Genomic DNA, 14209 nt, shown 5'->3' on the forward strand with positions numbered 1-14209 from the left:
AATAACGATCAGATAGCACCGCTAATGGATTACTGCAAACTGATTTCATCCTCTGTCTTGAGATCCCAATGCAAATCAAGCATTGCCATAGACAAAACGGGTTAGCTGCATCAAATTGATGACCACCTTCAAACTAGATACCACTTTATGACCACCGTTTTCCTGTCCAAAGTTCAAGTTGCCACAGTAAAAAGGCACAAGTCAGCGCACGCGGGCGCTATTTTTGAATCAGCAGCCGCCTAAACAACAACAAAGACCCGTTCCGGATTACCCCAAGAGACTACCGCAACTAAATATGGCCAAACCTCCATAGCGACCCAAACCTTTGTCCTGCGTTCCTGGAAGGGCACAAAGCTAAATCCGCACGCAAATGCGAAGCAGCGGGAAAATAGCAACCACCCCCATCGCCGTGTGCTAGAAGGAAGGATGACGACGATGACGATTGCCGTTTTGCGCAGAGGACTCGATACCGCGTGTGGCCACAGCGGGAGATACCTTCCAATATTAATACACAACTGTTCCGAAAGGAGGTAGAGGAAATCGTACAGCACAACCATCACCGCCACCCAACACCACCACCTAGGAGCCAGGGGGCAACACACAGCACCACACAGTCACAACCGAGGATATTTATCTAGTTGATGAAGGTGACTAAAACGGTTGACGGTTTATGGATTTATAGCGCATTGTTTGTAAGTTGTTGGGCAGAAATTCCGTGGAATTGATTTCCCACAGGATGGCGAGGACCTTTCTCCTCCGCGGCTGTCCATGGTGGGGAGAGGTTTATCAACGATGGAAATGGATGGATCTCATTTCGAGCCTTGTTTGATGGTTAATTCTTGGAATGCTGGCGCACCGTGGGAGTATGGTAGTTACAGCACGCCACCGCACACTCCTGAAGATTATGACGAAGGATCCCCGAGTATGATTAAGTGACGCATTTTGTGTTTGTTGAATAGCATTAATGAAGCTAACCAAGCTTCGGGCATGAATGAATTGTGACACTTCTCCCCACAAACACACACACATACATACACACACATACATACGCGCACACACAAAACGATACACAACTAATATACCCGTATGACAGGGAAGTACCTCTACTAGTATGGTTTACAATAGTTGGACATTACCAGGATGCGGATGATGACTTAAACCCACACACAACAGCACGTGTCCCGAAATCTTGTAGAATGATGTTTTGACAGAACACGTTCACCTAACCAAACCCGGATGTATATTCTTTCAGATGAACAGTAAACCACACACTGAGAGGCAGAAAGAAAGAGATATAAGGACGCACGCACATACTGGACACGTGGTAGAATGTTATCTGTAGCTTCTTAAAAGTACCAACAACACAAAACCCCCGCACTCCAAAGGTTGGACATCACATGGGCACACAATTCCACCAACAAAACAACCCATAGAGGTAAAGAGAGAAGGGAGAGGAGTACGGAAACCTTCTGCCCCATGCTCACCTGGCGTCAGGTAGCTAAACACGATCTCCAGATTGCAAAAGTCTTCCTTGCAACAGCCCATCCAGTGGGGCTCGGTGGTAGTCTTCTGCCGGCACCAGAGAGGATCATGCTTCAGATTAAGCTCTTTGTGCTCCACGCACCTACACAGCGCCAACAGATATTGGTTTGTTTGATTGCCAAACGCACACACACACACATACATGCCGTAAAAGGATAGGAACCGGAAGCGATAGAAGTAGTAGTGAGGTGGAGGTGGGTTGGGCACAGCACACGTCCATAGGAGAGGGCGCCGCCGAGTGGTTTTGTATGGAGTGGTCCGAAAAATAGAGGGAAATGTAGAACTTTACTAGCTGCTGTTTGCTTCGGTGAGCTTTGACGCCCGCCTTACAATAGGTACACATGCACTAGATGTTTGTCCACTGTTACCTAGTGACAGAGGACTTACGAAACGAGCTTACTTGCTATCCCGCTACCACCATCCATCACCCGGGGTAGTTTCGGTAGGAACAGGATGAGTACTACCACTAGCACACAAAAACACACAACACACAGTAGTAGTGGTGAGAGGATGAAGATGGTAGAGGTTGATGATGATGATGTCGATGGGAAGTCGCCGATGATCGCTTCACTGATCAGATGAAGGCTGAGAAGAGCGCAAAATGAGCATAAGATGAGGTTTGAACAAATATGAATAATGAGAGATTTTTCTCTATTCGCTTATTGCCGACCTTCCAATGCTGTTAAGCGACTCCTAAATGTACACCCCCCTCCCCCCCATCTCGCACAACGAAAAGATTGCGTGACAAAATGGCGAATGATAAATGATGATGAAGAATGCACATAACCCACAGCTTCCATCAGAAAAGCAGCAGAAAGGTTTCGATAGAAAAGTTTTGGCGAAAAAAGCTTATCAAAGAGTTTTGAAGAATGAGAGTCAATTAAACAGCGAAATTTTGAAGGTAAACTTTATCCCTGAAAAAAGGATTCTTAAATACTTAAGATCAATTATAAAAGGAGAATAGCCTTAGTTCCGACGAATGCTCAGTATTTCAGAAAAGGTAAAACATTAAACGTTATTAATGGACTTAATAAGCGAGTTTTCTGAGACGAAGCAATTGTACTTTCATACTGCAAGATGTTGTATTTTCCTAGTGCCCTTTACGTCACTAGACATTATGAAGATGCTCTTTTTTTGGAAAAAAACGCTTATCCACACTCGAGACAGCTGATACGTCGCGAATAAATTATCCATTAACCAATTAGCTCTCACTTCTGCCAACACAAGCAGCTTCATTTATGGTCTCATTAAAATATTAAATATATTTCCTATATTTCGCAACGCGTCGCCTGGCATGACTTGGCGGCGTCGAGTGCCTAAAACTATCATTACAAAACCCCACTACAGCCGCCACCAACGGGCTCGCTAATTAAAGTGTTTCGATAGCACAACCTTTACCGCGCTCCAGCTTCTCACCAAAAGAAAACACATCCCGGGGCGAAAAACTTTGACTTCGAACACAGCCTGGTTCGAACAATATGTATGTGTGTGTGTAGGATCTGGCCATATTTGGCCACAAGCGCGAAGCTCAACCGAGTACGAGATATGGCGGTTTCGTCTAAGTTACGCCCTCCCGAAACCCTAGGTCCGCTTCCCTCCCCTCAACACCCGGCTAAACTATGGAAACAATTATGCTTGTTATGATGTTCGCTTGCCGGCTGCTTTTTTGCCGATGGGCAAATTTCAATCATTGGCACGTGAGACGCAAATTAGATGATTCTGACACAAAAGACACCCGAGGGGCTAGGTCCTCGCCACCACCACCACACAGCATCTTTCGCTCTACGGTTCAGAGACCGATCGACACCACACACGCGCGCGTCATGATTTCAAAGCGAAAATACGCCGTCTCTCAACAACAAAGAGAGACATCTGCGGCTGAAGCCTGGAAACTAAAACATATCTATTCGAGCTAGTTTTTGTGCCAGCTTTTCTTTCGGAACCATCCCAATCTCATCACTTGCCAATGGGGGCTGGAGGCAACGACGTCGGCAAGTATTTCGCTTAGTCTAGATATCGGCCTCTCGACCAGAAGAAGCCGCCGGTTGCGTTTGTATTGTCCCCGCCCAGTGATCATGAAATTTATATGCGTGCAAATTATTTCGAATTTGAATTTTATAGCCTGAACGCCCTGCAATCACGCCCCGAAACAAATCAGAACGTAAAGCCGACAGCGTTGGCAAGAGCGGTGGAATGGGGTAGAGCAAGCCAATGAAGAGAGAGAGAGAGAAGAATATACATTACAACGCAATTCCTTGCTGATGGCCGAACAAGCCTTAGAGCGGCCGGCAGTGTGCGATAGAGCGACGGTAATCGACAACTGGCACGGAATCCCCCCTCGCCAAAGCGTGACTCTATGATAGGGGTGACTCTACACGGGGCTCTGAGAGCAGCGTTTGAAGATATATCCGGGGAACCTCTCTACGCAGCCGACCGGAAAGAAGCGCGCTGGGTGTGCGCTCGCTCCCTCGCCAGCGCTTTGCTGGAGGTAGCTGACCGGTCGGTCTGAAGGGTAACGACGAGAACGAATTGAAATTGAAATTATGAGAATCGCTCCAAGGGGATGTTTTGCGATTCCGGCGGCTGCGTTCGGGTGTGTTGGCCTACTGTCTTATCATCTCGTACGCCCCCCAGCAGCGCTGTTTGGGCATTCAAATATGATTCCCTACTTTTCGCATCCAATTTTGTGTGCTGCGCGTTCAGTCTAGACGTTAGCCGGAATCGGGTTAGAGATTTATACCGCGGAATGTGGTTTACGGAAATACAGCGAAAGAATCTGATTTTTCCTGCAAGATTGACTGATATTGTAGACGAATCCGTTCAAAAACGATTACAAAAAGTGTTTCTATAGGAAGTGTTACTACAGACGACACGTTCACCTTGTGTTCCTATTCCGAATGATCGGTTCCATTAGAACATTAGCTCAACGAATTGGCTCGATGAGGCAGCAGCATTAGTCTCGTTCCGCTTCTCGTTCGAGTTTCCAATACTTACAGCACATTGCACCCAGGTACCGGAGATGATGTCTGCAAACTTTGTTTGTTAATCCAGCATTACATCAGCATAATTTTGAGCTCCGGCAGCAGACAGGCATCAGCAGGCATGATGTGTGGCTTTGAGCGATTTCCAGAATGAGATTTATTCAGTCTCTTCAAGTATCTCCTCCTCCTTGCTTAAAGCCGATAGAGCGTTCTGCCTTCATCAAGTTGTGCTAAGTGCTCCAGGGGGGGAATTACCCAAACATTATCACACAAGCTTGAACTTTCAATGCACTATTCATCAGCACACCACCATCGGTTGGATCCGGTCAAACGAGTTTGGTATGGATCATTAGATAGGCAGCTCCGAAACTGGATCAGTGTGTTACTATCATCGTTTATCGGAATTTATTCCGATCGCTTAACGACCCGTTGACAAATGACCGGTTTTGATAAATGAAGCTCGCCCGCCTCACATCTGTGGTCACGATTAAAGCAGAAACAAGTTCCGGCTCGGAGAGTGACACCTTGCTTGATGACCCAAAAGCTCGTTCGGCGCTGCTCCATAGAACCATGCAGTTCGGTTTCTTAAATACACTATCTTCGCTGCCACATCTTGCTCAATAGAGATCGAACAAGCGGTGGTACTTGCAGAGAACAAAACAACAAAAAACAAGCGATTGGTAACGCGTAACCTTTACGTAAGCATCCGACATCACCATCTCTCAAACAACCACCGTGGCAGCACACACAACGAAAAGCAATCGTGAACATCACAGGCACATCGGGAACATTGTTTCCATCAGAATCTTATCGCTCGGGGCAACATTTCATCACTCCCCCGGTGGCGCTAGTATGTAGCACCGGTTGTACACACCGTGCACTTGCTGCGCTCTATGCTAGTTCGTCCGGGAAGTGTACCCCCCAAAACTTTGTTCAATTTGTTGTAGCTTGGTACCTTGGCACCTGAGCCAGTGACAGCAACCCCCAGGACACGCTCGACATGTACTTGTTTCGTCCCAGAGTAATGAATGTGCAGTAACAGAGCGATCGCTTGACGTACTCGGACATGTAGCAAAGGGGAGTTTGAAGCAAGCAAGCAAAAAAGGCGGGATACAACACCCTTCCTGCAATCTTTATCATTAATCTTTATTACCGTTGTCTCTCCGTATGCCCTCATGGGTTTAACCTTGGTAGAAAGACGCGACACGATGATGACATTCGAACGGACGACCTCTCTTTCTCTGGCGTCACCAAACCAAAGAGATGGTTGCTTTTCGGGGGAAATGGGGAGAGTGGAGATGATTCCGAGCGTGGATGCAGTGAAAGTGTACGAAAAGAAAAATTACCATCAATAATCACCCGTTAGAGTATTGGGGCCCGGTGAGCACAAACAGAGGTCAGGAGGTGATTGGAGGTGGAAAGATAAACAGACTAATGTTGAAGCATTATTTCATCCGTTCCTCTTAACTTTCTTTTCAATCCTAAGGTCTTATGGATACGGATCACAAGATTCTTGCAATGGTTGGAGGAGAAAAGCAGTAAGATGCGAGCAGAAAACATAGCACAAAACTTTGCAAACCAACTTGAATTGATTTGATTTGGTGGTCGTTATGAATTAAATTATTGAAAAGATTTCTCTATACTTCCGATATAAGCAAAATTTACTTGCAAAAAAAAGGAGTTTTATTGTTTCCCTCCATTTCAAATTGGACCAACAATCCATGGCCATAAAATTAAACCACGCTCAACTGGTCCACGATCGTGCAATCGTGCTCCATCACCACGCAGTCTCCCTCTATCTCCTCTGTCCGCTCTACTTGCAGATGGGTGTGATGATCTCACATCACATTTATTGATTTTTATCATCGCCATAGCTTATTACTGTTATTACCATTATCGTCGTCATCGTCAACATTAATCGATTTCAATACGACCCTACAACTGCCGCTTCCCGCTTAACTCGGCCCCCCACACCCTGTACCTGCACAGAGATACGCCTGCGCAAACGGCATGCATGGCGCATCGCCACCTACTTTCACACACACACACACACTCTGAAGGCCTTGCGTATTGCGTACCATTTCCAAGCGGCGACAACGACCACACGAAGACGGCGAACCAGTTGACGATCGGGCAACTGTATCGTTAATTTTTATCACACGGCAATTTTTACTTCACTCCTTATTTATGCCCCGATTTCGGGGACCCCACTTTGCATAACATTCTTTACGTCGGAAGCTCGTCGAAATGGCTACAATCGCCATCACCGCCCCACACACAGACATTACACCGCAAAACGACCCGAGAAGGAGTCTGCTGGGTGCAAAACAGGGAACCTTTTTGCGAGTTTTGCGGTTACGGACCACCCTGGAAGGCGATGCGAAGTAGTTTAGGGGTCCACAGAGGCAGGAAATGGACCATGCAATTGTTGTATTCTGCTTTCTGTTATAACAATCGAGCAGTAGCAGTAGTACGGTTGCAAGCAAAGGACGAAGAAAAGTACAGAAAATGGCTTTACTTTGCTTTGGAAAGAGTTTATTGGCATTATTATACATGCAGTGTGCCTGCAATTACAATACGTTTGTTTTATGCTCTGCATGGTTTATATCCTCTTCTGTTTCAGCATAAACAGAATAGTACAATAAGTTAGGCAAAATGTTCCAAAACCAAAACAAAAATGGGAACTAAACTTCTTGCTTCTGTATGTCTCCAGCAAATGAAAACGTCTCATTTGACATTCGATAAAACTCCACCCATCCATTTGCATCGATACTGGCTGGTTCGATCGACAGGATGCTCTCACATCTCCTGTGCGGATCTTAAACCTTGGGGCGTATTCCGGTCATCATCTTGCCCAACAAGAAAGCACTATGCGAAAATTTTAGGTAGAACTAAGGAGCGTGTTATCTTTGTTCTAGCTTGCAAGTTGAGAGGCTAAGTGGGTACTAAACTGAATATCTGCTATTGGGCTAAAAGGATATAGTATAAGAAATTCTATGCTCTTATTACCATGAAGAAGAACATCAAACGGAAATTCGTGAGGTACGCGTGTTGTGACAATCATTTCTGTAACTCGTATAGAATCTTATTCAAAGTTTGACATTCCAAGAAAGATGTAATCTGACAAAACCCTCCCCCGATGTGTACACCTGGGAAAGCAATAACAGCTAACAAACAATCAGCTCATATTGCGTCGATTTTCCCTCCCAAAAACTGCCATGGTTACTCAATAGTCGGAACGGCTCCCCAAGCTAAGTTATTGCCAAGATGTCAATATCCTGGCCGAACGGAATCGTCCTGCCTTTGTGCGATTGACACGTCCAATATGCGTCCTGCCATTTGCCATCGATAATAGGATTATTTGAAAAGGTCAAACAGAGACTTCGCGCGAACACAGATAAACAAGTGAGTGTGTGTTTCTGTGCGGCCCAAAACATACGTTCCAACAGCAAGCAGCGCAGCATAATTTCTGCTCTGTTTGCCTTCTCGCCACAAAATCGCCTCACAATAAATGATGAACAAATATTACAGCAGCCGCTTCTTGCCGTGCCGCTCGGAGCCCAACAAATTATTGTGATGTGTGCGATAAGAAAAACAACATTCTTTATCCAGCACAAATCCTTTCCCAATCGGTGTTGGCATAGGGATCAAGATAAGTAATTTCCCACCGGTCGGTTACGGTGTGAAACAAATTTTCTCCATCGAACCATCAGCACATGATGGCGAACTGCAAAACCTTTCGCTCTCCCTCTTCCGCCCCCAACGAGGGACCGATTATCGTCCAGCAGAAGAAGAAAACGATTGTGCTGCTGCTGCTGCTACTCAAAGTCAAACTGTTACTGAGAAGGAAAGTGTTACCGGAATAGAGCAGCTTTTCTCTGTTTCTTTCTTTTTTTTAACAGACCCTTACCAAAAGAACGGGGACCCCATTCCCCGGCTGATGGACGGAATGGAAATGAACTACCCGACTAGGACGAAAGGATCAGAACCATTTCCCTGCCGGGCAAACAAAGAGACGACTTGAAGTTACAAACACGAGACGAGTGCGAGTCAAGTCAAAAACACACTAAAGTAAACTCTTCTATACACTAAACAGCCACAAACGCGCACACACACAGAGTGAGAGGACGGAAAGCATACTTGTGTCGGGAATAAAGAAAAACCGGACGTACCGGAAAGCTCCCGGCTTAACTCGGGTTAATTGAATCAACGATGGCTCGATTTGATAACAGATTCTGATCACGCATTTTCATCACTGCCGTGAAGTTTTCGGCATCAGACGAGGAGCAGGAGGATTCGCTTTCTTATGAGCGTTTGTTTTCTCTTTCTCTCTCTCCCTCTTTTTTCTTTTCATTATTATTTTTCGGGTCCAATGTTTCACAGCATTGACGAAATGGAAACCACCGCACAACTTTAGGTGAGCACTATTAGACGGTTTTTGTTGGGCGATGTGTGTGTATGTTGCTGCAGTACGAAAACAAGGAAATCCCCACGTCTCACAGCACACCGTCTTTCTGCCTCGTCAAGAACAAACTTTTCCATGGGTTTTCTATGTGCTCGATGTGCGTTTGTGTCCTGTGGCACACCGTTAATACCGCAGAACAACGCACGACTTCACATTCGTTCCAGGCCGATGATACCCCAACGAAGAACCGTCCTCGTCGTCATCGCCGTTGCAATGACTCAACAAGCAGCTAACAAGATACCACTTTAGAATTAGAAGATATTCGGAAAATGCTACCACGCGCGGTCGGTCAGGCATTTTACCCTGTCGCACCAACGAAAAGCGCCGTCAGCACGGGAAATGGAACCGCCAGGGCGCGTCGAGAAAGGTGCTGCAAGGCACAAATTGTCTCCAAAATTTAAACTCGATCTCAAATTGAATGACTTTCCACCCGGATTTCGGTGCCGGTAGTTACCGCGCCACCCCAACCAACCATCGTCCACACCATTTCCGTTGTCGTCGTCGCTGGTGACTTGGCGCTGGAACATTTAAGGATTCCTGGGCACGCGAATTGGACACGCGAATCGAGTCCATTTGCGTCAAGCGTCGCACCGAGGTGAGGACAATTTTACAACAACCGCAGAATTTACTGTGGGCTGTGTGTGTTTGTGTGTCTACCGTACTTTCTGTCGTTTGCAAAGTTTTGCTAACAGAGCTTTGGTTGATGGTGGATGGTGGGCACTGCCGAATGTTATTTGTCCCACACCGGATGACCTTAAACAATTACTTTGCCACCGTTTGCAGGCGATATGCAAGGGAAACAAAGCAAGTTTACTGACTGGAAGATATTACGAGAGGTGTTTTCAAGAACTTCCCTCAGCACACAACAACTCAATTGAGCGCACTGCGTAAAAATAATTTTAAGGGAAACTTGCTTGGAATGCAGATTTGTGGAAAGTTCGTCACGAAATTTCCTCGACTTAAATTGCATTTCTGCTGCTTTATAAATGCGTTTATATACATCAAAATCATGCTCCTTATTTGTGCAAGCATTGAATATCCTTATTTTAATTAAATCAAAACAGACAAAGCACGTCCAAAGACCTTGGAGTGAAAAATGGCGAAGCTGAGAAGGAACTCTCTCCTTCTTAACAACTTCCTAAGTGCTAACCATTGTTTTGGTGTATTTAATAGCATTTACTCTTGGAAGACCAGTTTATGGCTTCTAGAAACCGTAGCGAGCAAGCCTCGCAAAACCATTCTCCCAGACAACACAGAAAGGGTATCATAAAGACACAACAACAAAAAATCCCAACGTCAGTAAGATTTGATGCATCCCGAGAAGGGCTCATTCTACCTCTAAAGCAAGATTGCTGCTGCCAGCTTCACTCTCGGAAGCAAGACATCTTCTCCATTTAAAAGACTCTTTGCTCCACGTGCTGTGCCGCACATGTCCGGCGTGACGTGCCGCAATCGTTTACCGGGTGTACCGGGACACACAACACAACAACAAAGCACCATCATCTTGGCTGGAGCGAATCTTATTTAAATGCACCTTTCGCTCGAGATCAACCACGGCGATCCTGACCTTCCTGTTGTTGGGTGTGTGTGTGTGGGTGTGCAAAAGTGCAGCCCACGGGTCAACGGGTTGAGTGCTGTTGGGGCTGGAGAAAGGAAATTTCATTAGCCATCCATTTCATTTTGGCTACCACCTTCATCGTAACATCCTGACGTCTGTGGCCATTTGGCTGCTGCACGTTCCTAAGAAAGCTTTCCGAAGCTCTGTGCTCCAGCCCCAGCAATGAGGATGAGAAGTTGCTGCTCCCGGTTCGGGGAAGCGATTCGGTACGGCCACTTCCCATAATACAGGTACCGAATGCCAATGTGCTAGGAGATCATCAGCCGAGATCTTCGCTTTTAGACTTGCTGGCCTTGCCTTAGATCTCTAGTCGCTATAGATGTGTGGGTGAGTGAGTATCGTCCGTGAATCAAGCAAGGTAGCCTCGCTTGTTGTGCCCAGCAAAGCATGCTAATTAAATTTCTTGCACTAGCTCCTCCAGCACTCACAGGAGCTGTCGGGCGTTTGATACGCTTTATTGCGCGCGCTTCCTTTGCAAAGGAGCCCCCGTTCTATTTGACCTTTCTCCAAAAGGCTAGACACCCAACCGTTGGATAAAGACCGGACAAAAGGGGGTGGACAAACACACACACACACGCGCACAATGGCAGATCCTAAAAATGGTTCAGAGGCCTTCGCTCGGGAAGACAAACGCACCCACCACGAACGGACAGGCAAGGCACATAAAACACAAAGCTGCAAACACCACCCCCGAAAGGTAATGTGACACCTTTGTGTTGATTTAATTAACTTCGGAACCATTACATGGTCTTTGGGCATTGGGGGAGTCCGGGATTGAGCGAGAACCCACCATTCCTGGAGCAACCCAAACGCGCTGCACACGAACGCTCGTATTTTTGCAACGGATCAATGCCAAAGTAACTGTCGTCTGAAAGCGAAAAGCCGTCCGTTGGTGGTAGTGGTGTTGGTGGGGTTTTGTTCCTGTTTTATGGACGATTCACTTTCACGCAACGAAAAAGTAAAACCACCCCCGCCCCCCAAAGACGAGACCGAGATATCCCATCACCCAGAATTCCAGCGTCTTTTGTCGAGCAGCTTTTGCGAACTTGGGACGCTTTCTTCGTGACGCGCCGGTACAGCTGGACCGAGTGGAACGGGAAGTCATAAAATATCTTTCTGATGGGTCACTCTCATAAAATGGAGCCCCATATCCGAGAGTGCCTCGGGCTATTGCTCCTGCTGTAGCTGCGGGGCCCGTATATTGTGGTTCCGGTTGTTGGAAAAAGGTGTCAATATACCACCACCAAGCGGTGGTGTCGTCTGCCGAAGCGTCATCTTGTGGAAGTCATCTTTGTTGTAGTCGTCTGACCATTCCACTAATAACGTACATTATGAGTGGCTTTTCGGGATCTGTTATCTGCTACACGAAACTAAATCCGGGTGTGGTGCGAACACCGCAGACTAGCTTAGCCGGGGAGCGCTCCGGGGAGGTTATTTCCGTGGACTTCCGTCGTCGGCGGCGGTTAATAGGATCCAGCACCATCAACGCATCCCGTTTAATGGACACCCTACCCTTTCCATACCGTGTTCAGGGCAGAAAAAAGGGGTGACATAAATAAAAGGGGTAGCTTGGTGATCTTGGCTAACCACAGCCACTCTTCACAACTCCTCAGAAAGCTTAACGGCATGCATCTTTGCATCGTTTTGCTAAGAATTGCTTCCTCCACCGGACGACGAAAATGTTATTCAATATCACACCGTGTCATCAAGAAAGGCGGATAACACATTAATGGACGATTTTTTTTATGAATGTTGTTTTTTAGGAGCATCCTCTATCGGTGAACTTGAGGCGGCGGAACCGAAGACCACTAAAACCCCTTCCATTGGAGCCCTCCCATTCCCCTACCCCGAACGGGACAAATCGTCGCGGGAGTGGTTTTGATGGGTTTTGATGGGTTTCAGTTTTATCTGGTCTGGTGTCAGTTTTACACTTTGGTAACAATTTATCTCTACTCCTCCCACTCCGTCGTCCCACTAACAAGGAAGACGCTGAGTGGCTCCTCTTCCTCGATGGTTCTGTGTACATATTTCAGCCAAAATAGCGAAGCATCAACTTCGCGCTTTCGCCTACAGCGAGAGTTTGTGTATCGCAATGGCTAACTTCGATTCGGCCACCCGCACCTCACACATGTACACATCCTTTCCCCCCCCCTAACTGGAGGCATATAGCCCCCACAAAACCAAGCAGCGAAGGAGGATACAGTGTCAGATTACGGTCTGAAAACTTTCTTTGTGTACCGATCGCTGTACCGCACACACACAGCCCTCTCTCCAGCGCGGCGACAGGGACGTCGTCGTGGTGTGTTTGCGTTTTATCATGTGAAAACTCAGCCCGCAATTATTTTCCTTTCGATATTTTTTTTTTGTTGCGGTGCGCTTCTGGCTGTTGGTTGCTTTCTTGTAAATCGGAAAAAGTTTTACGGGCATCAGAAAGAGATTTTTTTATGGTAGCACAGATTTGGTTCCAAATTCCAACAGCAAGCCCACAAAACATTCCATTTGAAAGAAAACCACACACACACACAAACATTCTTAGAAATAAAAAGCTAATCGTTTGATGCTACTGGCAGCTTCTTTCTTTGATTTTTCTAAAAGCCCTTAGTTGCTTTAGATTTTATCTCAATGAAGAGGACAAAGCGAATTAAAACCACAATCGATGGATGTTATTAAATAAACATGCGTCCGGAAATCGATCATCCTACCTTATACATCGCGCGTGCCATTAACTCTTAACTTTATCATGAAGCTATTCCAGACACAGCAGCAGCATTGCTTCCCACTTGACGCGAGGAGTGTCGTCTTCATAGCGTGTGATTTCGATTAAAATTAACAGACCTATAAAAGCGACACCAATTAACCAGACACACCAACCAACAGGCTCGTATTACACAAGACATGCCGTCCTCGGGTCGAGGAAGACGACCCCGCAGCAAAGGATGAGATGTTCAACAATTTCGATTACGAGAATTCTCGTTACCAACAAAACTTTACAAGCGCTTTTTTACCTACTGCGCGCACATGTCACAGAATAGAATTAAATGATGCCACGCTGGAAACAATGGTGGCTTGCCGTCCTGCAGCAGGAGGTGTCGTCACCCGGGAGAGTAATGAAAGAAGTGCAAAAATTGACCATTAAAACAAGCTCACGATTTCAACTTTTATCTTCTTCCCTTGCCGCACGGAACCTCAACCTTTTGCTTCCTGTGGGGATGACTTCTCCTGGCTAAAAAGAGTGCAACGAAGAAGTAGAAAAAAAACAACCTCCTCACCCTAGACCTGTGGGATCGTGTCCCTGCGCTTTTCTGGATGCACGTAGCCATTTTCATTTCACAGCTACTTTTACGATTGTGCTTGTGTAATAAAAACCATCGCAGTACATATCCAGACACACAGTCCCGTCGCTAAGGGCGCACACACACACACATGCACGCACTCAACCGACTTTAGGGCACTGAATCGTAAGGCACAGCAGCCGCCAAAACATCATTATCGCAACCTACAACACACGCTCCAACGTCGCAACGGGTTCAAAAGATCTTTCGACTTCAATGAACAAATTGCACTTTATGTCCATCCGGCACAGCGCGCGCGTGAGTGGGAAGC

General features: G+C 46.4%; 1 protein-coding gene across 5 annotated transcripts in view; it reads right to left on the reverse strand.

The window, feature by feature from the left end:
* The window catches only part of LOC120900683 (TGF-beta receptor type-1), a 79136-nt gene that overhangs the window by 15975 nt on the left and 48952 nt on the right, over positions 1 to 14209 (reverse strand). For 2 of the 5 annotated variants that reach the window (XM_040308017.1, XM_040308018.1), the window contains exons 5-6: positions 1930 to 2127; positions 1485 to 1624 (exon numbers count right to left, since the gene is read on the reverse strand). The exons of 2 other annotated variants lie outside the window; for them this stretch is intronic. In XM_040308017.1, coding sequence (XP_040163951.1) covers positions 1485 to 1624; positions 1930 to 2127 — 338 coding nt within the window. The remainder of the gene's footprint in view (positions 1 to 1484; positions 1625 to 1929; positions 2128 to 14209) is intronic. One more of the 5 variants, XM_040308021.1, reaches the window with a different exon arrangement.

The sequence above is a fragment of the Anopheles arabiensis genome, chromosome 3 (genome assembly GCF_016920715.1).
Source record: "Anopheles arabiensis isolate DONGOLA chromosome 3, AaraD3, whole genome shotgun sequence".
Taxonomy (NCBI): domain Eukaryota; kingdom Metazoa; phylum Arthropoda; class Insecta; order Diptera; family Culicidae; genus Anopheles; species Anopheles arabiensis.